At 40.9% G+C, this 26,348-nt stretch overlaps 1 protein-coding gene across 1 annotated transcript in view; it reads left to right on the top strand.

The window, feature by feature from the left end:
• DNAH9 (dynein axonemal heavy chain 9) overlaps positions 1-26,348 on the top strand; it is a 340,094-nt gene that overhangs the window by 26,467 nt on the left and 287,279 nt on the right. Inside the window, exons 7-14 of the mRNA XM_019654458.1 lie at positions 2,258-2,425; positions 5,365-5,481; positions 6,872-7,022; positions 9,625-9,739; positions 14,648-14,716; positions 16,069-16,195; positions 21,126-21,381; positions 22,447-22,688. Of these exons, the coding sequence (XP_019510003.1) occupies positions 2,258-2,425; positions 5,365-5,481; positions 6,872-7,022; positions 9,625-9,739; positions 14,648-14,716; positions 16,069-16,195; positions 21,126-21,381; positions 22,447-22,688 (1,245 nt within the window). The remainder of the gene's footprint in view (positions 1-2,257; positions 2,426-5,364; positions 5,482-6,871; positions 7,023-9,624; positions 9,740-14,647; positions 14,717-16,068; positions 16,196-21,125; positions 21,382-22,446; positions 22,689-26,348) is intronic.

Genomic DNA, 26,348 nt, shown 5'->3' with positions numbered 1-26,348 from the left:
CACCCTGTCACCTTCTCCTGGAGGTGCTGTAGCTAAGTCAAAGGTCAAAGATCATACATTCACTCATTAAACAAATATTTCTCAGCAACAGGGACTCTTCCAGGGACTGAAGATACAGTGGTACCTCTGGGGCATTTACAACCTACTAAGAAAGGTGGACAGCAAATAAACAAATAACATAATGCCAAATAGTATATTATAATTCCAGAGCATGATAAGAGCGCTGAAGAAAGCTTAAGCAGAGTAAGGGGAAAGAGAGTGCAGGGAATGGTAGAGTGGAGGTTGGGGCACTTTTAATAGTGAAATAAGAAAAGGTCTAAGACCTTGAGTTGAACCCCAAATAAATGTGTTGCCCATCACGTGTCTATTATATAAAGCAATGAAAATATCCATTGTTTTCAGTGACCAGAGTTTCTCCAAATATAGAATGATTAAATACTTAATACCTATGATTTACCTGTTAGATTGGAGATGAAACACCTGCCAGCGACACCCCCCCAAGACCATGCTTAAAGTATTCTTGAGAAATACAATAGTGTAACAAAATTATCTAGTTTTCTGTTGTAATCAAACATATCAAGATGCATCTGTCTTTTAAAATGGTTTGAGAGTATTTCCTAAATATTGAAATTGACTTCCACAGAATTATGAAAAAGGGGTACCCAGGTGACATTCCACAGCACAAATACATTTCTCCAATTACACTGATTACACCTAAGCACTTGTTGAATGATTTGAATTACTATTTAAGTCAATTTCGTTTAAGTCTAATTCATTTCTGTTTTCTTCCCAGTGTATAAAGTTGAATGTGTTTTAACATAGACTATCCCATTTCCCACCATTGGTGGCAAGACCCCCTGCTTCAGGTTCTGTCTGTCTGTCTTACTTTGGTGGGTTCTTCCCACTTCTCTCCTCTCCTACTTCAGCTGCTTGCTGACAGCCATGCCCGAACATAGCTGAGCAAAAAGGGGTTGTTAGATGGCTGCCCGAGGCTGTGTGGGAGCCCTCCCACAACGTGGGGAAAGTCAGCCACTTCTCACCACTTCTCAGTGCCTCTGTCATTGCTGCTGGACCTGGTGTCCCAGCAAGAGAAAGGAGTCGGGCAGCCTTCTGCTAGCCTGATGGGTCAACCATAGCAGGGGCCACTGGCAGTGGGAATTTCCTGGAATGGAACCAGGACCGTTTTCAACATTGGGACTTAGTGTTCCCTCTTCATGCCCTTTGAACTTTCTCAGAGTAGAAGACCCCCTCCCAGGGATCTACACCCAAAGTTTGCCAAAACCACAGAAAGGTAACTAACTTATCTCCCTCACTGAAGAGATGTGTACACAGATTGGAAGTTGTAACGGGAAGAACTTCTAGGTTTGGAGATGTGGTGATTTCAGACCAGTATTCATGAGAGATGAATACTACCATCTGTCATGGTAGGTGGGTTCTAGGCTTCCGTCCTATAGGAGATGAAGCGGCTTCCATGGACACAGGAGGGGCTCCTCGCCAAGGCTCTGGGTTGTGTTGTCTGTCACTTCTAAGCACAGCTGGGACACTCCATATCAACAACAGCAACAGTAGTACCCACTTACTCTGTATTTACTGTGTGCGGGGCACTGGTCTAAATCCTAAGCTTGCATCAACGTATTTATCTCATTACTATTATTCGTCTACAATGAAGGAACTCAACACAGAGATGTCAAGTAATTCCCCACTGTCACCCAGCTGGTCACATGCTATAACATATCACACATGTCTGGAAGGAGCACCCAACAGATTTATTTTCTTGGTAGTAGTTGCTCAGAATGTTGGTGTCATCCTCTGGACTTGTCCTCAGCACTATTTAGAGGACCTGCTTTCCTGTCAATATCCCCGAAGATAGCTGTCATTCTAGAACCAGATAACATGGTCCATTTGAAATTGATTTTTTTAAAAATTAGTAGTAAAGCCAACAATCAAGTAAACAATATTGTTATTATTATTATTTATTATTTAGTAAAGAACACAAAGAAGCTGAAGTACAAATTTGATCTTTTTTTGTCTGTGTGAATTTTATTTATCTGTACTTTGCTTCATGATCGAGTTTAACCAAGATTTATTTATACCAACCCTATCTAATAATAAGGTTACATCACAAACCGAGCTTCACATTTTCCTAAGCAACCACCACCCCATATGATTTCCAGCTTTCCCCATACTAATTTGAGTGTTCTCTGCTGTTGTTATCATCATAATCATTATTTTACTTTTTTGTGAATTGTCCCTATAGGATCTTCTGAAGACAGCCTTGGATTTCCACAAACTGGAAAAGCTTGAGTTTAGTGGCATCAGAGGGAATTCCCTGAGTCAGCAGGTCCAGCAAATGTATGATGAATTTCAAGAGATGTACAAGGTCTTTTCAGAGTCCTCCTATGACTGCCTGGACCTCGAAAGCACGGTAGGGCTCAGGAGGGCTAACTTGCAAGTTTTGTCTCTCTCAGATGCCTCTCGCCCGTAGGGTCTGGGTATTTACTTGCACATTCCCTGTATGTTTCCTTTGGCTCTATGATCCCAGTGGTTTTATGAAGGGAGACTCACTCCTAATTATTCTCTGTGTCAGGAGGAAGATCAGGGCGGTTCCTTTCCAACTGCTAACTGCCCAAGACTGATGATACCCAGGATTTCACAGATGCTGAGATGGATATGGGGTGATGGTGGAGGCTATGACCACTGTGTGTCTTCCAAAGCTTTAAGCTTCTAGCAGAGACTGCTATGTGAAGCCCAGGTGCACCTGGGCAGAGTTTTATTAGTGGCTTGGGGGTAGGGTGGATGAGTGAAGCAGTAGCCTAGTGTTTCTGATCTGATTCTGGTTTCCAAGAGAGTACTCAGGATGAGGAAAAAATTAAAGATGCATTTTTCATGATTGGGACACAAGAGCCGACATCTTTTTTTTTTTTTTTAAGTCTTTATAAAATTTATTGGGGTTACATTGGTTAGTAAAATTATATAGGTTTCAAGTGTACATTTCTATAATACATCATCTATATATTGCATTGTGTGTTCACCACCCAGAATCAGTTTTCCTTCTATCACCATATATTTGACCCCTTTTCACCTCTTTTACCACCCCCTTCCCTCTTACCTGGTGACCACTAAACTGTTGTCTGTGTCTATGAGTTTTTGTTTGTCTTGTTTGTTTGTTGCTTTCAGTTTTATATCCCACATATGAATGAAATATAGTTCTTGACTTTTTCTGACTTATTTTGTTCAGCATGAAAATCTCAAGATCCATCTATGTTGTTGCAAATGGCAGTATTTCATCTTTTCTTATCGCCAAGTAATATTCTATTGTGTATATGTACCACATCTTCTTTATTCAGTCATCTACCGAAGGACAGTTTGGTTATTTCCATGTCTTGGCCACTGTGAATAATGCTATAGTGAACGTAGGGGTACATATATCTTTATGGATAAATGTTTTCAGATTTTTGGGGTAGATATCCAGAAGAGGGATTGCTAGGTCATATAGTAATTCTATTCTTAATATTTTGAGAAACCTTCATACTGTTTTCCATAGTGGCTGTACCAATTTACATTCCCACCTACAGTGTGGAAATTTACATTTCCACAACCTCTCCAACACTTGTTATTACTTATCTTGTTGGTGATAGACATTCTAACAGGTGCAAGGTATCTCATTGTGGTTTTGATTTGCATTTCCCTAATAGCTAGTGAAGTTGTACTCATAGCCCAGGAAAGCTGATACCTGTTGAGTGCAAGTCCACAGGAGACAAAAAGAAGAAAAAGGGCCAGACAAATGGGGAATGGAGTTTCCTGCACAGGGAATGGCTAATTACTAGCGGAGGAATTTTAAGAGTATATGAGGGGAAAGGAGAAATAAATTAGAGCAGAAATCTGCTCTTTGCACCTTCAGATGGCTAGAAAAATCTTAGCAGATCCGGGGAGACACCACTTTCTAAAAATTCCATTTGTCAAAAGTAGGACAAAAAGTGGACTATAAAGCAGGATATAGTCCATGTATTTGCTACTGTATGATAAAACAAAACCCTATGTAAAGGGCAACATACTGCAGTGTTAATGTGGTTGGGTTTGGGAAGAAGAACTACGCTATGGTTTTCTACTTTTCTTTGTCTTTTTATAAGAATACGTATTACTATTGTAAAGCAATAATGACAAATAACAATTCCACAAATTAGAGATTTGAGTTAAAGTTTCTCTGAAAATTGACACATTCTAAGGAGAACACACTTCTGATTTCCAGATAAAATGTAATCACTGGGACATATACTAAAAAAAAAAAAGCTCATTGTTTGAAGTTTAAATTTAAATGCGTGTCCTGTATTTTTATTTGCTAAATTTGGCAGCCTCAGGAACAATGGCTAGCTGTTGTCTTAACCAATTAAGGTGCACTTATAAGAAATAGTGAGCATTAGTTTAATTAGCTTACTTTCCTCCTAATGGTTAGATTTATTTGGTTGCACTGAAAAAAGAGGATTTTGGGGCCGGCCGAGTGGCGCGATGGTTAAGAACTCACTTGGGATGCCAGAGGGCCCCGGTTCGGATCCCACATATGAGGGCCAGTGACACTGCCCTCCACAGCTAAGATGCTGAACAACAGCTCAACCTGGAGCTGGGCTTCCGTGAGTCGCTGGCGATGGCGTAGGCTGCAGTCCCTGTGGCAGTGGGTTGCCATGGGCTACTGTATGTAGCCAGCAGCCAGCAGCCAGCGTGAGCGGCCAGCAGCCGCAGTGAGCGGCCGTCCAGAAACCGGCGACTGATCTGCCTCGCCCGGGAAGAGCGCAATGATGGTGCCAACTTGGGCCAGTGAAGCAGCGTCCTCCACAACTAGAATTGAAGAACAAAACGACAGCAACTTGTCTGTTCCCCTTCCCCCAATTCCCCATCACTGTTCCCATCCCCCCAATTACCCAATAAAAAAAAAAATTATTAAAAAAAAAAAAAAGAGGATTTTGACTTGGAGGAGGAAGAAAAGTAGATGGTAATGATGCAGTAGCCCCCTTATTGGGGCTGTTGCTGTTGAGGTGTTTTTCGGAGTGGCATGAGTGGCACTGTGGATGATAGAGAAGGGGCTTCAGAGGGCAGCAGAGCGGGCACAGAGAGGGAAGTAAAAGGGTGCCAACTTCACAATCTGACTCACTCTACCATTTTGCCTAGAGTGTCTAGGAAAAAAATGCTGGCAATAATAGGGTAACTGTCTACATGGATAAAAACTAAGTCATGCCAAGGTGAATTCTGGAAAATGAAAACAAATCTTTGGTGTAACAGATTCAAGTACAAAGGTTAGTGGTAAAGAGCAGAGTGGGACTGGCTGTCAGAAAAATCACCTTTTTCTATGTCTTTGTGTTGTCTCTTCAGGAATTTGAAAATGACATCTCTGAATTTAACCAGAGAGTAGAAGACCTTGACCGCAGACTGGGGACTGTCTTTATTCAAGCCTTTGATGATGCCCCTGATTTGGAGCACGCCTTTAAGGTTTGTGCAAGTAGAGCGGGGACCGTGCTTGCTTCTCCTGCCACCCTCATCAGAGGAGGGCAGGGATACTCTTGCAACTGTTTTGTTCATGCAGATATTAAGTGTTCGTATTAGTCCAGTAGAGAAGTATTGTGAGTGTCTTAGTGCAAAGGAGTGTGTAGAATTGGGCTTCTCACGTTGGTTCCTAATGCTTTTCTGAAAATGTGATGACCTAAAAATGCTTTTCAAAAGAGTTTGTTCTGGAATGCATTCTTTGAGCCTTATCAGTAGGGTAACCATTAAAAGTGAAGAAATCTACTGTGGTCACCATCCTGAAGCCATGGTTCTGTCATACCATGGCTGTTTCACCACTACTTTCAGGTTGGTTCAAGTGGAAGGAAACCATCTACTAGGTAACTGGTTATAGGGTTCAAGTACAAGTAACTAGAATAAGATGTGTGCCCTTGACTTGTATTGCCCAGATTAGATGGTATAATGATATGGAGATGTTTAGCATGAGGAGTAGATAAATGGCTGCATAACTGAGAATTCTGAGTCGTGAGGCATGAAGAGTTAGTAGAGTATGATAGATCTTGTATAAACTATGAAGAATCTTAATCTGCAAAGCCTTAAGGATTAGAACTAGAACTAATCAGTGGAAATTGCAAGGAGGCAGATTTGGGCTCAGTAGAGGAATGAGATTTCTGTCAAGGCTATTTAAAGATGGAATGGACTTCTTTGAGATGTAGTTAAGTTTCCAGTCAGTGAAAATGTCCAAACGTAGATTGGAATCCCTGCTATTCTAGAATATTGGGTCACCCAAATTGCCATGCTTCATTAGACATTGAACATATATATATATATAAATATATATATACCTGCCATTCCATAACTCACGTAGGAAGACTATTAGGATTTCTCTCTCCAAGCATTTGAACTGATGCCAGAAATTACTTCAAGAATTCGTTCTCTCTGAAACTTTTTTTCTTGATCCCACTCTCAAATTTTAGCCTTCCAAATTCTGGCTAACACCTAGCCCACTTAGCTTCCTTTTTTCTTCTCTATCTTCACCTTCCTTCTCTTTAGATCTTTTTTATGGTCTTTTTAAATGCAGATCAGCTTAAGCTTTCTGGCATCTTAAAGTTTTCTCTTTGTTTTACCCTTTATCCAGATTCTGCGTCCCATGAGGGCCTGATAGGTAATTCAGCAGATGGGAATCCTTCTTTAGAAGCAAACGAGAGAGGGACAGACTATGAATATCTACCTGTTAATAATTAGTGATCCAGTTGCACACCAGCACTTTTTTGACCTTCTGACATTGGTGGACATATGGGAAAAAACCCAAGAAATAAGATTTATGTCACCTTAGAAATGTTGAACTGTTCCTCTTCTTGCTCCACCTCTTCTGCAGCTGCTGGACATAGCAGGAAGCCTCCTGGAAAGACCACTGGTAGCACGGGATACATCTGCCAAGTACCTGGTGCTCATCCAAATGTTCACCACAGACCTGGATGCAGTGAGGATAATCTATCGTCAGCATGAACAGGAGGAGGCCGAACTCGGTAGGCTGGCTGCCAGGGGATTTTGATGGGGGAGTTCTACTACTGGGAAGGGGGAACTCACTCTTTAAATCTCCACTATGGATCTATGGCATTCTCCAAGAAAAGCAAGAACAATCTTCTTGCTTGATATTCCAGACCATCTTGGCTGATTGTAGAGTTCCCTGAACTGTGCATTTCTCTGTATCTGGGGCTGAGATGGGCAAGACGACTCAGAGCAGTGAGGTCTTGACTGCCTCTGGTCAATGGAGATGTTAGCATAATGTGTGAGTTGATTCTCGATCAGTACTGCCACACTGATTAATCTTCACCATACTTAAATTTCACAGTGGATTTTTACATGCCCGAGAAAAGTTTCTGACCCCTTCCAATGCCATAGCAACCACAGCAGGAGTCTGACAAAGGTCGGTGCCACGCCACAATGTAATGTCTCCATTTTGTATTGCAATTCTTAGATGCCCTGTCTTACCTGTTTGAAAGTCAAACACAAGTTCAATTCAGCTTTACAGATATTTCTTGAGTCTTTTCTATATGCAGGACACATCCGTGGGCATGATATGCCCAGACAGGCCAGGGTATGGGATGAACTAAATAATTTTAAAAGGTGGTTTTTCAAGGAACACACCAGGTAGGAATAGTTACATAGCAGAATGTAAGCAGTCCCCGGCTTGAGTTATAAAGAACTGTAACAAAATAAGATGAACTGTGACTGGGGTTTTCCAGGGGGAGTTTGTAGAGAAGGTGGCCTTGAGTCAAGCCCTTAAAGTGGGGAGATTGACAGCCAGGGAGAAGAGGCAAAGACCTCTGAAGAAGCAAAGACAGTTGAGTATGTAGGTACCAGTTGGTTCTGCCTGTAGCCGAGCAAGGTGTACATAGAGAGAGATTAGTCAGCAATGGGGCCAGATTGTGAAGTGCTCTGTGTGCCACATTAAGGAACCCAGAATTCATTATTCAGGTGATAGGAAAATTTCCAAGGTTTTTAAGTAGTGCAGTAGCAGTACCACTATGTCTGTAAACAGGTTTCATACTGAGATTATTAAGAATTGCTTCCACTTAGGAAGTCATTTCCAGAAAATCTGTTGGCCTCAGCTTTATGTGGGACCACCCTCATGACATCTTCCAGTCAGATACAGAATTTGGAAACTCAGATCCTTCAGAGGGCATATTAGTTTTCTATTGCCGTATAACAAATTATCGCAGCCTTACATGGCTTACGTAACACTTATCCTTTAGCTCAGAGTTTGTAGGTCAGCAGCCCCGAGTGTGCCTCGGTTCTCCACTTACAGTATCACAAGGCTGAAATCGAGGGTTGGCTGGGCTGACTTCTCATCTGGAGGCTCTGGGAGAAAAAAATCCATGTCTGAGCTCATTTTTGTTGGTAGAATCCTGTTCCTTATGACTGTAGGACTGAGGTTTTCATTTCCTTGTTGGCTGTCAGTTGGGGGCCACTCTGACTGGAAGCCACTCCCATTCCTTGCCATGTGGGAAGGCCCTGTAGCTGCCTCCATTGTCAAGCCAATCATGGCACATTGAGCTCTTCTCATGCTTCAAATCCCCTACTTTTCCTTCTGCCACCAACCAGAGAAAATTCTCTACTTCAAAAGGGCTCAGGTGAATAAGTCAGACCCACCCAGGATCATCACCCTTTTGCCATGTAATGTAACATTATCACAAGAGTGATATTTCATCATAGTCACAGTTTCTACCCACACTTAAAGAGGAGAAGATTATGCAAGAAGATTATGGTGTTATCTTAGAATTTTGTCTCCTGTAGATCTGGGCTGAGTGTAAGACATCAGGAAGTAGTAGAGTCCATAGCAAATTAAAGGAAGCGTGACCACTACTTGACTCCAGTTGCTGGTTACAAGTGGTGGCTGATTTTTGCCATTTTACCAAGGAAGCTGGAAACTGATTTTTTTAAAGTGGAATCTCCTAATTTTTAAATCTTGACAGCTAATTATAAGCAAACTATGTGGAGTAAAGTAAGTAATCCAGGCTGTGCTAACTTGGTAACATGCTTCGTAATCCATGTGGCCTGTCTCATTCATAATCGAATTGAATTCTCAAAGAAACCTTGGAAGTTAAGCAGGGAAGATATTATTCCCATTTTATAGCTGAAGAAATGAGGCCCAGAGTGGTTGAGTTCTCTATTTAAGGCAGTGTTTCTCAACCCTGGCTGTATAATTAGGATCGCCTTGAGAGCTCTTAAAAAATACAGATGACTGAGCCCCACCCAGCCCCATTAAGTCAGGATGGGGAGGGCAGGATCCAGGCATCAGTATTTTTTAAAGAGCCCCCCAGGTAATGCTGATGTGTAGCCTGGTTGACAGTCACTGGTGTGAAGTCAGAAAGCCAGTGAGTGGCAGAGCTGGGCTGGGACCCCTGTCCTCTGATGCTGTTTGATGTTCTCCCCAAGGTCACTGTTACTCCTTATCAGAACACGGTGGTCTCCCAGGAACTCCCCATCTCAGTGTGAGCACAGGGCAACTTGAGCAGGTGGAGGTAGATGAGGCCAAAAGCGGAGTAGCTGGCAGGAGGGGTTCTTGGGGCAGAGCAGACTGAGAGGCTAGAGCCTCACCTTGTTCTGGTGGTGCTGTGTCCCCAGGGTTCTCCTTGGTGCATAAGAACATGCCCTGTGTGGCTGGGGGTCTCCGCTGGGCACAGGACCTGAGGCATCGCATCCAGGGTCCCTTCGCTGACTTCAGACGCGTTGTACATCCGTGAGTATCTCACTCCTGAAAGTCAGGTTTGGTTTAGGCTTCTACTCCTGCTCTGTTGTAGAAATGCAACTCACTTACCAAAAACATCCTTATTTCTTTCCATGTCCGGCAATCACCCAGTGTCTTAGTCCGTCTGGGCTCCTATAACAGAATACCATAGAGTGAGTGGCTTATAAACATTAGAAATTTATATCTCACAGTTTTGGAGACTGGGAACAAGGTGAAGGTGCTGGCAGATTCAGTGTCTGGTGAGAGCCACTTTCTGCCTCAGACAGCCGTCTTCTTGCTGTGTCCTCACATGGCAGAAAGAGCAGGGGAGCTTTGCGAAGTCTCTTCCTGTGAGGGCACCAATCCCACTCATGAGGGCTGTACCCTCATGACCTAATCACCTCCCAGAGGCCCCACCTTCTAATACCATCACACTGGAGATTAGGCTTCAACATACAAATTTGTGGGAGGGAATACAAACATTCAGTCCACAGCAACCAGATACCTATTGGCCAAACAGTAAGGAGATGGATACATTTGGGCTGACTAGTGGGCCCCTTGGTGTTAAATGAGGCTTGATGGACAACAGGCTGACTCCTTCTGCTCTATGAGATTCATTTCTGGAGGAAAATGAGTCAGGGTTTTCCAGCTCTGTTGAGTTCTTCCACATGTCTCCCTCTGACAATGTCTTTTTGCTTCCAAGGCTGCTAGATAATAATGGAACCCAGTGTTTCCCAAAGTATGGTGTGAGTGCCTCATGCATTAAAATGCCCTGTGTGCTTGTTAAAGTGCAGATTCCCAGGCCTCACCCTCACCTACTGAATCCAAATCTGGGTGCCTGTGAGTTTGTTTCCTTTGCAAGCTCCCACTGTGGTTCTGATGGTGACCAAGGTTGGAAACCACTGGCTTACCTCACAGCTGATTCTGGAAGCCGAGCTAGTCATGGAGCATCTTGGCTGCTGGAAATGAGAGAGAAGAGCTGTTTGCAATGTCATGTTCAGGATGCTGCCTAGGGAAGGTTCTGAAACCCTCTTTTAAAAGACTGATCTTGGAGAAAGCACTTGGCTTTGGCAAACACAACAGAAACAAAGGAACTGAAGTCTGGACATTTGTATCGCAGGTATTTTGGAGCTAGAAAGGGCCTTAGAGACCCTTGGGCCCAGATGGCAAGACTGAACACTTTCATATGTGAAAAGATGCTCAGCATCACTAATCATCAGGGAAATGCAAATCCAAACCACAGTGAGATATCACCTCACACCTGTTAGAATGGCTATCATCAAAAAGACAAGAAATACCAAGAATTGGTAAAGATGTGGAGAAGGCTTATTGTACACTGTTGGTGGGATTGTAAATTGGTGTAGCCACCCTGGAAAAGAGTATGGAGGTTCCTTGAAAATTTAAAAATAGAACTATCATATGATCCAGCAATTCCACTTTTGGGTATTTATCTGAAGGAAATGAAATCACTATGTTGAAGACAGACCTGCACCTCCATGTTCATTGCAGCATTTTTTACAATAGCCGAGACATGGAAACAACCTAAATGTTCACTGAGGGATGATTGGATAAACGAAATGTGGTATATAAACAATGGAATATTATTCAGCCATAAAAAAGAGACTGAAATCTTACCATTTGCAATGTGGATGGACCTTGAGGGTGTGATGTTAAGTGAAATAAGTCAAACAGAGAAAGACAAAAACTATAATCACACTTATATGTGGAATCTGAAAAAACACTCATAGAAAAAGAGTTCAGATTTGTGGTTATCTGGTTATCAGAGGCAGGGAGTGGAGGGTGGGGAAATGGATGAAGGTTTTCAAAAGTTACAAACTTGCAGTTATAAGATAAATAAATACTAGGTGTATAATGTACAACATAATGGCTGTAGTTAACACTGCTGTGTGGTATATTTGAAAGTTGTTAAGTGAATAGATCCTAAAAGTTCTCATCACAAGGAAAAAAACAATTTTTCTTTTTTGCTTTTATATCTATATGTGATGATAGATGTTAAGTACACTAATTGCCGTAATCATTTCACAATATATATAAGTCAAGTCATTATGCTGTATACCTTAAATTTATGCAGTGGTGTAAAGCAATTATATCTCAATAAAACTGGGGAAAAGAATTTAAAAAGAAGACTAAACACTTTCCGAGGCAAGGAAAATGATTCAAGACAACCAGGATGTCTACAGGGAGCATCCACCACAGCATCCAGTGTTGCCAAGCAGAAAAGCAGACTCAGTGTGAGAAATCTCCTGACAGTTGAAGAGAAGCTGAACATCTAGATTTTTATATGAAACACCCAACTTTAAAATTAGCAAGTATTCTATTTTTTCTCAAACGCCACACAGATCAAACACACATACCTGTGGATCAGGTCTGCCTGGTGGGCAATCTATTTGCAGCCTCTGCTCTGGTCTGAGCAAGGTCTTTATTTTTCAGAAGAAAAAATGGAGGCAAACAGAAGTGAGGTGACATCCCTAAAGTCCTAGAGGGAGCTAAGGAGAGACCTGGAAGTCTGAGTCTCAGAGCTTGAAGCCCAGAGTACTTCCCAGGTGTCCCCAGCCATGGGAAATTTGGCCCTGAATACAGCTGAGCCTTCATCTCAAACATGCTGCACCCCCAAGGCGGGAGGGAGAAGATATGTCAATGGAGGTGGGGGTGTGGGGATAGTGGCAGGGCCGCTTCTAGGAATATGGACTGAGGTAGCTCTTGTAGTTCCTGTTCCCTGGAAGCAGACTCTGACACATGTGTGCAGGAATTTATAGGGGTGTCTTGGGAATAGCATATGTGAGGGAGTGGGGGAGTGGGATGAGCAGATGGAAAAGCTGAACTGCGGTATAGGTGCAAGGAGGCCTCAGCCCATCCTCTGGGGAACTCTGGCCTTGCAGGGCTGTCTGGTCTTTGTTCCCCCACATCAGCTACTTGGTGGATGTGGGCTGTCTGTCGGAGGGGCGTGACCTTGGGAGAGACTGCTCTGTTTGGCTGAGCCTGTTCCCAAAGAGGGAGGGCAGCCTTGCTTCACCAGCAGCCAACATTCCTGGCCAATTAAGGGGTGAGGGGTGGTAAGAGTTCCTGGTCTGAAAGGGGATCTCGATGGCACCCCATCGTGTCCTCTCCAATTCCCATGGAAATTCCAATTGTTTTAAAAAAGAATTCAAAACTGTATTGTGCCCTATAGTATATGTTTATGGGTTATTAAAAGTGTTTTAGATTCCTCACCATGAAATGAGGTAGAATCTGCAGGGAGTTTCATGGCACCTATTCTTGTGACTCTCAGACTTTCTGAGTGACTGCCACAGGCCTGTGTGAGAAGCCCCTCTCACCTTTGTGTGTGTTATGTGTCCTTGAGTTGGCTCTGACTCTGGGCGACCCTGTGAATGAGTGATGTCCACGTGCCCTGTCCTCAGCAGCCCTGCTCAGCTCCTGTAGACTTATGCCTATGACTTCTTTTATGGAGTCAATGCATGTCATGTTTGGTCTTTTTTTCCTGCTGCTTCCTGTTTTTCCCAGCATTATTGTCTGTCTTCTAGCCTCATTCTTTTCCGGATATGAAACTGCGATCGGGATTATGAGGCTTGCAGGAATCCTACAGCTTGTGAGGGGAGGGCTGGGCATGAACCCACCTGACTGATCCAAAGACCTTTCCACTTATGGCCTCGCAGAAGTATCTGCTCATTCACCACGAAAGGGAACTAAGCGACTGGAAATCCAGTGCTTTCTCTGCAGGCCTGAGGCTTACATTGAAATCTCGAGGGAGCTTGTGAAGAAAGCCTGTGTTGGTTTAAAGTACAAATGGATCTTAAAGAATCTTTGCAATAAGCTGCCTCATTTTGCTAGCAGAACAAAAACAGACTCTCGAACACAGTTAGTGTGAAGGTTTCTGAAAATTACAGATATTTAGCCAATTTTCCCAGGACCTGGCCTTTCATGTTGTGTTGCAAAGGGGTGTCCAAGCAGGGAAGAAAGTGTGGGTGATGGTGCCTTGGGCCACACTCTGCTCACGTCATACTGTGGTCCTCACCCTTCCTGTGGAAGTCTATGAGTGCATCTAGTGTGAGTGCATGTGTGTATATGCACATGTGTGTGAATGGATGTGCATTGTGTGTGCACACGTTTTGGGGTGTGAGATGTGGGAGGCGACCTCATGTAAACATGTCAATGAGTAATGAATAGCAGGGCTTCTGATAACAGGTCCTAGATGGATTTCAGAGAAGGGGACATAATATATAGCAATGTCTCTGTGTGTGTGTGTGTGTGTGTGTGTGTGTGTTGTGTATATATATATATATATAGTCAACATTGTTATATAAATATATAAAGCATTGTTTTATATATAATGTTATATACTTTTTGTTACAATGTATAATGTCATATATAGTATTTTTTTTTAGCTGAGCCATCCTGTCACCTGTTGGCAGCTCAGCCTGGGCTGGGAATCCAACCTGCGACCCTGTTTAGAGCTCACACTCTTGAGCGATCTCTTAACCAACTGAGCCACTCGGCCCGCCCTAGTATTTTTTTCTTATATATGGAAAACTATCACACCTAGAATTTTTCTTTCCTGACTCCATTTCCCTTTTATTCAGGTCTTCGAAGGACTTCATTTACCTGTGCATGACTGGCTGGGCTAGGGTGAAGGGGCTGGTGGAGCCATAGTGAGAAAAGGTTCTGCCATCACTGTTGCTTGTGGGGCTGCCTGCATTTCAGGAAGTGCAGACGCCCTCTAGTGGCCCATGTGGGATGTTCAGGATGAAGAACGCAGGCTCCTTGAGGGGCATTTGGAAAAGAGCCCTAGAAGTTATTCAATCTCGTCTTTATAGGCTGCAGTTTGTTACTCAGATCATTATTTTGACTTCTTCTAGTCTTATTCTAACTCGATGCCATTTTTTTTCTTTTTTGTATGGATAGTTGCATGGAGTCTACTGAAGGAAAGCGAATGATACAAAAATATGAGGATGTGATCTCATTGCTGGAAAAGTAAGCAGCTTCTGGAATTGTCTTGTTTTGCAAATTTCGTAACCCCCACAATGCCTTTTGCAGTCCCAAGTTTGAGCAGATTCCTCAGTGGCTGTGAAATGTTACTCTGTGTTTTATGTTATAACCTCGGTATCTGTGAGTACAGTACTTCTGGGTTACAAACACAGGGTCTCTGGGGAATGAAACTCTATTCTAGAAACAGACACTTTTCTAGTGTAGTTTTGCTGGGAGCGTGAACTCAGCAGAGCTAGAAGTGGGGCACTCCTCATGGCACTCCAAGATCAGTGTCACGGAAAATCGCAGCAGCTGCTCGCTAAGCAGAAGGCAACAGTGCATGCGGCACGAAGAGGAAATACATTTTTAAAATATTTCCTGTGTCCTTTTATGGACAAAGTGTATGAATGAAAATTTCACATGGGTTCATAGTTGTTCCTGTCGCAAAGCTGCAGTATGTCTTTTGGGAATGCACACTGCCCACAGTGTTACTGCATCTGATAATGTCACCACATCCCCTGGAGGGAAAGCCTTTCACTGCCTCCCATCCGCTTCTTAACATGCCGTGAAAAGCCCTCCCTGGCCTTTGCTTCCCTCACCAGCCGCCACACCTGCCCCCACTGACCTCAGGTGTTCCCAGCACACAGTCAGCTGTTTCTCACCTCTACCCTTTGGCTGTTGCGCTGCTTTTGCCAGGAACACTCATTCTGCTTTCATTGTCTAACCTCTGCTCATCCTCTGAAACTCAGCCAAGCATCACGTCAGTGCCTCTTCCATTAAACCTCCCTGGCATTCTTGTCTATCACCTTCACCCACTCACCCACCCACCCCTGCCATTAGAAGCCTAATGCCCTGTGTGTCTCTCTAGGATTGTGTTTGTTGCATTCTCTGTTTACCTGTGGTTTCACCATTAGCCGCAGTTACCATTGGGGTTGAGTCATCATGTTATCCCCTAAGCCCAGCACTCAGTCAGTGTGTAATGACGGAATGACAAATGTCTGTGACCTATGAGAAGATTAGCATGAAAGCAAATCTTTCCCAATAGCTTCTTTTAACATTTACTGAGACTAATCACCACTTCCTTTATTGCCCCAAAAGATCACATGGAGCCTCTCTTTCTACTCTCCTCTAATAAGTTGTGCCATCTTTAGAAATGAGAGGTTACCTGCAGGAGCTGCCATGCTGGCTGAGTCAATGATTCTGGCTTAAGAATGTAGTCAGATATTTTACTAGTAGTGTCTTTAGTTTGATGATAGATAGATAGATAGATAATGTTCTGTATCTTCAGTTAATTATTGCCAGGCATTGGGGAGCTGGGAGGGTACTTAAGAGCTGGCTCTTGTTCCCTGTTCTTGCAGCTATGAGACACGACTTTATGAGACCTGGTGCCAGACGGTATCAGAGAAGTCACAGTACAATCTTTCTCAGCCGCTTCTGAAACGTGACCCAGAGACAAAGCAGATTACAGTCAACTTTAACCCACAGGTTAGTCAGGCAACAGTAATTTCCTGGAGAGTTTTGCTTAACTTTGCTGATTTCAAAGGTAAAGAGGCTTTTTATAAGCATATGCAAAAGCAAGAGAATTTACACTCTGGGCTTCATTTTTGGGATGAATCCTGCAGTGCAGTGTTTTCTTAAGTTATCCAGGGTTTACATTTTTCACCAGGGCTGGCTGATACATGTGCTTTGATTTTTCACAACAGAAAATATTGCAAAGTATTTTTTAAACTTTCATATGATAACAGCTTTATTATGTACTTGACTTCATATACAAAGTTCAAATGATATTATACATAAGATTAACTCATCAAAAAGTTTAAATATTATATTATAGATATGCACTATCTGAAATTCCAGAAGGCATTTAAACAAGATCTTGCTACCCATCTTTGGATATAGAAGAATACATTACTGACCATTTGGTATCAAACAGCTGACCAGGCTTACTTTGAATGTGCACTATATGAGTCCATGGAGGCTGTTGACTGGAGGTCTAAGTGTAAGACCTGGTCCCTGCTCCCAAGGAGCCCACAGCTAGCTGGGAGCTAGAATGTCACCTTACAGAGATCTGTCTTTATTAGATGGCATATGATAAATCTCAGTGGAGTAGCTTTGGAAATAAGATTCTAGATTAGTGATTCTCAACCGAGGCAAGTGTTTCCCCTGCAGACATTTTTGGTTGTCACACAAGGTCTGGATGGCAGTAGCATAGAGTGGGTAGATAGCAGGGGTGCAGCTAAACTTTTTACAAGGCGCAGGATGGGGCCCTACAACAAGGAGGTTTTTCGTCTGAAAATGTCATTCATTCTAAAGTTGAGAAACCCTTCTCTAGGTGATCAGAAGGGTGGACGACCAGTGTGGGTTGGGGCAGCCATGGAAAGCTTCATGCTGGAGAACACAATAATTAAAAGTTAGCCTATATAGGAAATACATCATTCAGCTAAAAAGAAAAAAAAAAAAAAAGGATTGGCCACACTGAGCTAAAAGCAGTCACCTGCTACTGTCCTGATGGCATGTCCTCCAGGAATGCAGTGTAGAGACAGCTGAGAACTGAGTTGACAGCATATTGGTGTCTTTTGAGAAAAAGGTTAAGTAGAACATCAATTCTGACTGAAATAAAAATCAGCAAAGAAGTTGGAGGATTCAGTTCTTTATGCTGGTGAGACATGAGTCTGTCATTTAGCTCATTTAACTCATTAGAGTAATTTAATCAGCATGCACTGTCAGCAGTATTGGACATTAAATGTCCAAAGAGATGAGTTTCTGCTTACCAACTAGGTCATAATCCAGATGTTATAATTGTAGCAATTATGCCCTCGGTATAAGGCAGTACTGAGGATAGACCACTCTTCCTCTGTATACTCCAAGAGCAAGGACTTTATCTGCCTCAATGTGCAACGCACAGTAGGTGCTTTACAGGTGATTATAGGTGATAGAAGGGAAAGGAGGGGGAAGAAAGAAGAAAGACAAGAAAAGGTGAGAGGAGATAAACACCTAAATTATAATGTTATTCAAGGGTGACAACTACAAACACAAGTTAAGAATAGTTGCAAATATCCCTTCACTTCGAATTCTAGCAAGGGGAAATAGCTATGATATTAAGAATAAACAATAATACATACACAGACTGACAATTAAGTTTGCGAACTCATCTTAGAAAAAGTGCTACATACCTCATTGCTGAATATCACTACAGCCACCTTTGAAGTACTTCCCTTGGGAAGCTATGCACCAATGCCAGTGCCTAGTCCACGCTTCAAAGCAATTTTGGATCTTTTTTCTGGAATGGCCATCAGAGTTGTCGTCGTATTACCCTTGATGTCTTGAATGCCATCAAAACGTCTTCCTTTCAATATTTCCTTTATCTTCAGGTAAAGAAAGAAGTCATTGGGGGCCAGATCAGGTGAGTAGGGAGGGAGTTTTAATTCAGTTATTTGTTTACTGGCTAAAAACTCTCACAGACAGTGCTGTGTGAGCTGGTGCATTGTCGTGATGCAAGAGCCATGAATTGTTGGTGAAAAGTTCAGGTCGTTTTCGTCTAACTTTTTCATGCAGCCTTTTTAGCACTTCCAAATAGTAAACTTGGTTAACTGTTTATCAGGTTGATACAAATTCATAATGAATAATCCCTCTGATATCAAAAAAGGTTAGCAACATCATTGCAACAAGTTTGTGAACTTGATTGTCAGACTTTGTATGTCATTCTGAGGGACATGATCAGAGTTTGCCCCTTTGGGACCAGGATAAGAATTGTATGGGGGAAAATTTATGTATATATAATTTATTTAAATTATTTAAATGTCTGATTGTTGGACATTTAAATTATTTTTCTAGTATTATTAATATATATTTCATTGATTCTGGGGTCACATTTTTTTATTTCTTATCTCTGAAAATGACATGTGTTTATAATATGAAAACGACATTTTTTTTTCTTTCTTCCTTAGTTGGGCATGTAATAATAGTGAACCCCACCATCATTGGCATCTTGCAGTGAGATAGAATATGGTATAAATAATGTTACAATAAATACCTTCAGTTATTGTTGCATCTATCCTTGATTTTTTGGGGGGGATAAATGCCTAGAAATTGTGATTGCTGGGCTAAAGGGTGCTCACATTTTTAGACTTTTAATGTATATATTATCAATTTGTTCTTCAGAAAGGTGGAATTCAGGATTCTCCTGCCAGGAAGATATTCATTTTTCTAACCACTTCCAGCCTGTTGAACTAGAAAACATAATATCTCAATATTTTTTTAATTTGCATTTATTTGACCACTAGTGAAGTAGAACTTTTTTATGTGTGCATTGGCTGCTTATATTTCTTCTTCTATGAATTGCTTGTTCATGTCCTTTTGAGTGGAAGTGCCCTCTTTTCCTGGGAATTTGTTAGAGTATTTAGGAAATATTTGTCAGATATTAAGAAATCTGCTGCAAATATTTTTACCAGTTGAAGTATGCCATTTTATTATGTGTACTCGTATGCTATTTTATGCATATAAATTTTATCTTCTGTGGTTGTATGTTCAGAATGGCCTTCTCTACCTCATTATTATATAAATAGGCCCATATTTTCTCTTAATTTTTGTTTTCATTTCTTACATTTAAATTTTTAATATCAATCTTGAGCTTATTTCAAAATAAACTAGAAGGCTGAGGTCATGTCCCTGCCAACTGGTTAGCATTTGTCTTAACCCTGAGTGGGGTTTGCTGGGTGGCAAGAAGAGCTGGCCCAGAGCCACTTGAAGGAGAGCTGGGAGCCCAGGTGTCTCGATATGCAGGAAGTGGGCGGCGAGTGTAGAGGGAAGCCAGGGGAGAATCTTTGGCCTGGTATGCTTTGCCACGCATACCTATACACATCAGTCCCTGTAGGTTCAGAGGTAAACGCAACGGATAAGCAAGGGATGATGAACAGGGTGCTTAGAAACCCTGCCAGAGGCCTCTCTGTCTTTTCACTGGACCACATCTGCTTGGCTTCTTACTTCTGCGGTTGCTGCTAAACTCAGCGCCCCACAGACATTCAGAGAGGCCTGGGTGGAGTCCATCTCCTGACCTCCTAGTACATTAAAACACAAAGACGTGCCAGCACAGGGCTCTGTCAAATGATTATATGTAACAGAGTTGTACAATGGGCACCTGCTCTCAATCCTGTTAGTTCTATGACTATGCGAATGACCTCATTTGGAGAGACGATTAGGAGTCTAAATTTGAGATTTCTCATGTATGCAGGTGGCCCAGATCAGATGATCCTTCTGCATACCACCATCCCTTGATGGGAACTGGCTTGGTCAGTATGAGCCTGTCATGTTATCAGCCACATGTCCTAAAGCATCAAGACCAAGCCCTCTCCTACTATCACTGATGCCTCCTTTCTCAGGTTTTCCACCACTTGCTCTTTGTGATTTATAGATTCAGTTAACCTTGCTGCTTCCTTTCTTTTAATTAAAATTTATTGGGGTGACAATGGTTAGTAAAATTACATAGGTTTCAAGTGTACAGTTCTGTAGTACATCATCTATATATCCCATTGTGTGTTCACCACCCAGAGTCAATTCTCCTTCCTTCACTATATATTTGACCCCCTTTACCCTCTTCTAGCAACCCCTACCCCCGCTTACCCTGTAACCACGGAGCTATTTTCTGTGTCTATGAGCTTTTGTTTCTTTATGTGTTTGTCTTGTTCCTTTGTTGTTTTCAATTTTATATCCCACATATCAGTGAAATCATATGGTTCTCGATTTTTTCTGTCTGATTTATTTTGCTTAGCATAATAATCTCAAGATCCATTCATGTTGTCGCAAATGGCATTATTTCATCTTTTCTTATGGCAGAGTAGTATTCCATTGTGTACATATACCACATCTTTATCCAATCATCTATTGAAGGACACATTTGTTGTTTCCATGTCTTGGCCATCATAAATAAAGCTGCAGTGAACATTGGAGCACATATATCTTTACGGCTAAATGTTTTCAGATTTTTTGGGTAGATACCCAGGAGAGGGATTGCTGGGTCGTATGGTAATTTTATTCTTCATTTTTTGAGGAACCTCCACACTGCCTTCCAGAGCAGTTGCACCAATCTGCATTCCCACCAACAGTGTATGAGGGATGCTCAGCGTCACTAATCATCAGAGAAATGCAAATAAAAATCACAATGAGATGTCACCTTACACCACTTAGAATGGCTATCATCAAGACTAATAATAATAACCTTGCTGCTTTCTGACTCATCTTCCTTCTGCCTAATACTCTACTTCCCTTCTCTGAAACTAGATTTAAGGAGCTGGTAGGAGCAGAAGTTAAGAAGGGACCCAGAAGGCCTTTAGGTTCCCTGGGGTTTTCCAGTCCTTCCAATATTCCTGCTATTCACTGCCACTGAACTACAGCTACTTACATCAGTTCTTTCTTCCAGCTGATTTCAGTGATGAAAGAAATGAGTTATCTTCAACCCAGGCAGATGAAGCACATCCCTGAGACAGCAATAGCCATGTTCTCCTCCAGGGAATTCTATCGGCAGCTTGTGGCTAATTTGGAGTTGATGGCAAATTGGTACAACAAGGTTATGAACACTCTGCTAGAGGTGGAATTTCCATTAGTGGAGAAAGAGCTGCAGAATATCGATCTCTGCCTGAGAGCTGCAGAGGAGACTCTGAACTGGAAAACAGAAGGTAACGGCACCACCTGGAATCTGGGGAAAAGGTTGAGAGTCAAGATTCTAATAAAGTTGGTAGACCCTCAAGTGACTGGCCCGTAATCTGGTTTGCGTTTGATATACTAGTCAACCTTCTCAGACATATATCCAAAGTAGAGAAGGCAAGAAGGGTTGGTATTCCTCTTCTTACTTCTCTTTGCTTATAATCAGTAGATTTAGAAAACTTTTCTGCCACGCACTCGGGGAGGCTCAGAGGTTGCATGAGCTCTCCCACAGTCTCCAGCATATATTGGGCAATCCATGAATGAGGGTTTTTACTATCACTGTTACTTAATTTTCTTAACTAGACTGTAAACATCTAAAATGAGGAAATATGCATTTTACTTCTCTTGTATTCTCCATTTCTATTCAGTAAACTTTCATTGATGGATTAACATATGTGAGGTACTCTGGGAGGGACTGTGGGGAGAATATGAGATATGAGGTATATGAGACATGGCCCCTACCCTCAAAGAGCTCACATTTAGTGGGGACACAGACATGTACAACATAAATCATACAAGACATGCTATGATCAAGAGTCATCATAGAGTTACAAATAAAGTTTGATGAATCACAGGGAAGGGAGATTAATTTGCATTACGGTCCTCAGAAGAGTTCACATTCGAAAAGAAGGTCATAGTCAACTCATGGAAGTCTTGGAATGCCATATTAAACAAGTTAGAACTGTATTTCATATACAAGAGGGAATACTTTCAACATTTAATACAGTGAAAGTGCTTAAAAAATAAGATTCATTAACCCAAATAAAGTCACGAAGTTGCACTGGGAGGCCCCAGCAAATGTATCAACTTTTGTGTGCTTGGTAGGTAAGCATTACCTGTTTCTTTCTTTTCCTCCATAATCAGGGTTATGCTAAGAGCTGGCTTTTTTATACAACTGGGAAGAAAAAGGCTGAGTATACTGAAGTAACCTGTGCCGAAAAGTCTTAGGGGATTAAATCTCTATCTTTCATAGCAACTAGACCTTTAGCTGTGCACTGTCAGCTATTTCAATTAATTCTGTTTCTTTTGGGGAGCAGGCATTTGGGATTATGTCAATCAAATCTCCAACAATATTCATGATCTTGAACAAAGAATTCAGAAAACCAAAGACAATGTGGAAGAGATTCAAAGCATCATGAAAACATGGGTGTCTCCAATCTTTAAGAGAAAAGATGGGAGAAAGGAAGGCCTTCTTTCCATGGATGATCAGCATGATCGAATGGAAAAATATTACAGTTGCATCGAAGAATCTGGCCTTAAGATTCATACCCTTGTTCAGGTAATAACCCGCCTCTCAGTCACCCGTACCTGGAGTATAGGGAAAGCATCAAGAAGTGTGTTTGGTTGCCAGAAGTGATTTGGAAATTAGAACAGTCAGTGGATGCTGTGTCTTCTGCAGTCAGAGATAGATGTTTATACTGATAGCAAAAGAACTAAAACTAGTAGATAGGGGGAGTGAAAAGTCACATTCTGGTATCTGTGTGTCAAAATTAATACTATCTTAATGGCGATACCACTTAGTCATCGCGTGACTTAAGTCCCACACCAAACCCCAGGGGGATAGAAGGAGAAGAGGACAGAATCCTAAATTATCTATTGCCCTAACCACCCCCAACTTGTCCACACAACCTAGTGTGGACCTCCAACATCATCTTCATAATATATTAATAGCTCTGTAGAGCCTGAAGAGATGAGAGATTCCCATTTTTTTCCCTAACTGCAGTGATAAGGAGAAGAAACAATGCAGAGTGCTGCACTTAATGCAGTAAGGCTCTGCCCTGCATTGTGGTCATGGCAACCTTAGGTCTCATCATCAAATGAACTGTGGGAAAGAGCTGTAAATGGCCTCCAGGTAACCATGCGGCAGTTCTGACAGGTTGATCTCGTGCACAAAATCAGTCATGAAGTACAGCTGTTATTTTTGGGTTATCTACAGTTTGAAGTACTGTGATATTGTACTTTTGACTTCTAGTTTATTAATTTCTGTTTATTATTTATTTCTTGCTGATATGGGGTTAATTTGCTTTTTTTTTCTAACCTATAAGGGTAGAAACTTTGGTATTATTTTAAGGCTTTATTTCTTTCTAATACAAGCAGTTGATGACATACATTTTCCCCTTAGCAGTGCTTTACTTGCATTCCACAAATTTGATCTGCCTCATTTTCATTATCATTCAGTTTTAAATTTTTTCTCTTGTGATTTCTTTCACTCAGCGCTCATTTAGAAGTATATTGTTTAATTTCCACATATTTGGGGCTTCTCTGTATATCTTAATAAAATTGGTATCTAATTTAATTCCATTGTGGTTCAGAGAAAACACTCTGTAAGATTTCAGTCAGTGGGAATTCACTGAGACTTGTTCCATGGCCTAGAATATTGTCTGTCTTATGCAGTGTTTCTTGTGCACTTGAAAATATGTTTATTCTCCCGTTGTTGGGTATAGTGTTCCATAAATATCAATTAGTTCAAAGTGGTTGATAATATTGTCCAGATCTTCTATATACTTTCTGCTTTTTGTCTATTTGTTCTACCAGGTACTGAAGGTACAGTATTAAATCTCCACCTATGATTTTTTATTTGTCTATTTAATCCTTTAGTTCTGTGGGATTTTTCAAGTGTTTGAACCCCTGTTGTTAGTAGGTACAAATATATTTATAATTATTATAACTTCTGATAAACTGACCATTTTATCATTATTCCCTTCTATTTAGAAATTCCCTTTTTATTTCTAAAAGTACTCCTTTGCCTTGAAGTTTGTTTTGTTTTTTTCTTGTAATACTATAGTCTTTCCTTCCAGACTCACTATTTCCGCATTTTTCATTGTCCATCTTTTTCCACTCTTTTACATTCAGCCTGTGGGTTTCTTTGGATTCAAATTTCTTCTCTTATATTCAGTATATAGTATTTAGAAAACTACTTTTCTAAGTCTAACAACTGTGCCTATTAATTGGAATGTTTAGACTATTACATTTAATGTAATTATTGGTATGGATGGATTTAACTACCATTTTGCTATTTCTTTTCTATGTTTTTTTGTTTCTCTGCTCCTCCTTTCCCACCTTCTTGTTATTAATTGTGTGTTTTTAGTATTCTATTTTAATTTGTCAATTAGCATTTCAGATTTACCTTGTTGTATAACATTTGCAGTGGTTGTTATATGTCTCTTAAACTAAATACAATTGACTTAGAGTTTTCCCATGAAATATAGGAAACTAGCAACAGTATGGTTCAATCCAGCTGCCCCTCATCTTTCACACTGTTGCTGTGTGTGTGTGTGTGAAATAAACCCCACAATAGAGTAGTATACGTATTTTTTTACTTTAAAAACTCAAGAAAAAAATATTTATATTATTTTATATGTACCCATATACTCACTATTTTGAGACTTGTTTTTCCTTTTTGTAGAAATGAGTTACCATCTTGCAGGTCTGCTAATGGCACATTCTCTGTTTTTGTTTATCTAAAAATATTCTTATTTCACTTTTTAAAATTTTTATTTATTATTTTGGCATTGAAGAATTTTGTTTCTTAGTTTCAGGTGTACAAATCAACGTAAAGATTAAACATTTACACACCTCACAAATTGATAACCCCAAGTCTCCTACCCATCTGACACCATACATAGCTGTTACATTACCATTAATTATATTTCCTATGCTGTACTTCACATCTATATACATTTACATATATATACATTCAATATTATTTTATATTAGTTTCAGGTGTACAGTGCAGTGGTGAGGCATTTATATAATTTATGAAGTGATCCCCCCCGATTAGTCTAGTACCCATCTGACACCATACATAGTTTTTACAATGTAAATACAGTATGGGGAATATTGGTTATATTCCCCATACTGTATTTCATATCCCCATGACTATTTTATGACTACCAATTTGTACTTCCTAATCCCTTCACCTTTCTCACCTATTCACTTTTGTTTTTGATAGGTAGTTTCATTGGATACAGAATTGTGTAGTGTAGACAGTTTTATTTTTCTTTCAGAAGTCATTTTATTGCCTTCTGTCCTCCAATGTTTCTGATCAGAAACCAGCCATAATTTGTAACTTTATTCCTCTATATGCAATGTATTGTTTCTCTCAGCCTGCTTTTAATAGTCTTTTTTTCATTTTTGTATTTTTTTCCCATTCGTCTATGATGTGCCTAAACAGGTTTTCTTTATATTCATCCTGCTTGGAGTTTTTTAGATTCTTGAATCTGTTTTTCACCAAATTTGGGGCATTTTCTATCAAATTATGACATTATTGTCTGCTAATTTGAACATCCATTTTATTTTCTGAGTCTTTTTTTAAATGCAACAGAAGTTTATTTTCCTTTCACATAAAATGAGTCTAAGAAATAGGCATTCCAGGATTGGTATGGCAGTTATTTTCTGAGTCTGTTCTTAGTCATTATTTTCTTTCTCAGTTAAATGTCTGCTTTTTAGCATGTCTAGTAATTTTTTATTATCTTCTAGTCATGTTAGGTACCATTTTAGAACCTGGGTGTTATTTCCCCTAAAGAGTTTGTTTTTTTATTTTGGCAGGCAGTTAACTTACTTATTGGGTCAGCTTGATCCAATTTTAAGCTTTGTTAGGGAGGGTCTAAAGAGGGCTTACTCTAGAACAGACCAGCTCTAATCCTAGAACATGGTATCTGGGGTCTCAACCTAATTCCTGGGTTATCTACAAGGTCCTTTCATTATTTCTGAGAGAATACAAACATCTTCCATCACTTTATGACTTACACAATCTCCACTCAGCTTAGAATCCCCAGTCACTGTTGTCTTACATGCCTTGTAGAGTCTTACCCTAAATGTGTACAGCTTAGTACTCAAAGACTCAAGAGGATTCTGCAATATCAGCCATCTCAAACCTCAGTTTCTGTCTTTTCTGCCCAGCAGGAAGGATTCTGTGATTGTGCTCTATTTTCCTTTG

Source organism: Hipposideros armiger, unplaced genomic scaffold (genome assembly GCF_001890085.2).
Source record: "Hipposideros armiger isolate ML-2016 unplaced genomic scaffold, ASM189008v1 scaffold_222, whole genome shotgun sequence".
NCBI classification, from domain to species: Eukaryota; Metazoa; Chordata; class Mammalia; order Chiroptera; family Hipposideridae; genus Hipposideros; species Hipposideros armiger.
Note: the sequence above shows the minus strand (reverse complement) of the source record. Positions and strands in the feature narration are given on the sequence as shown.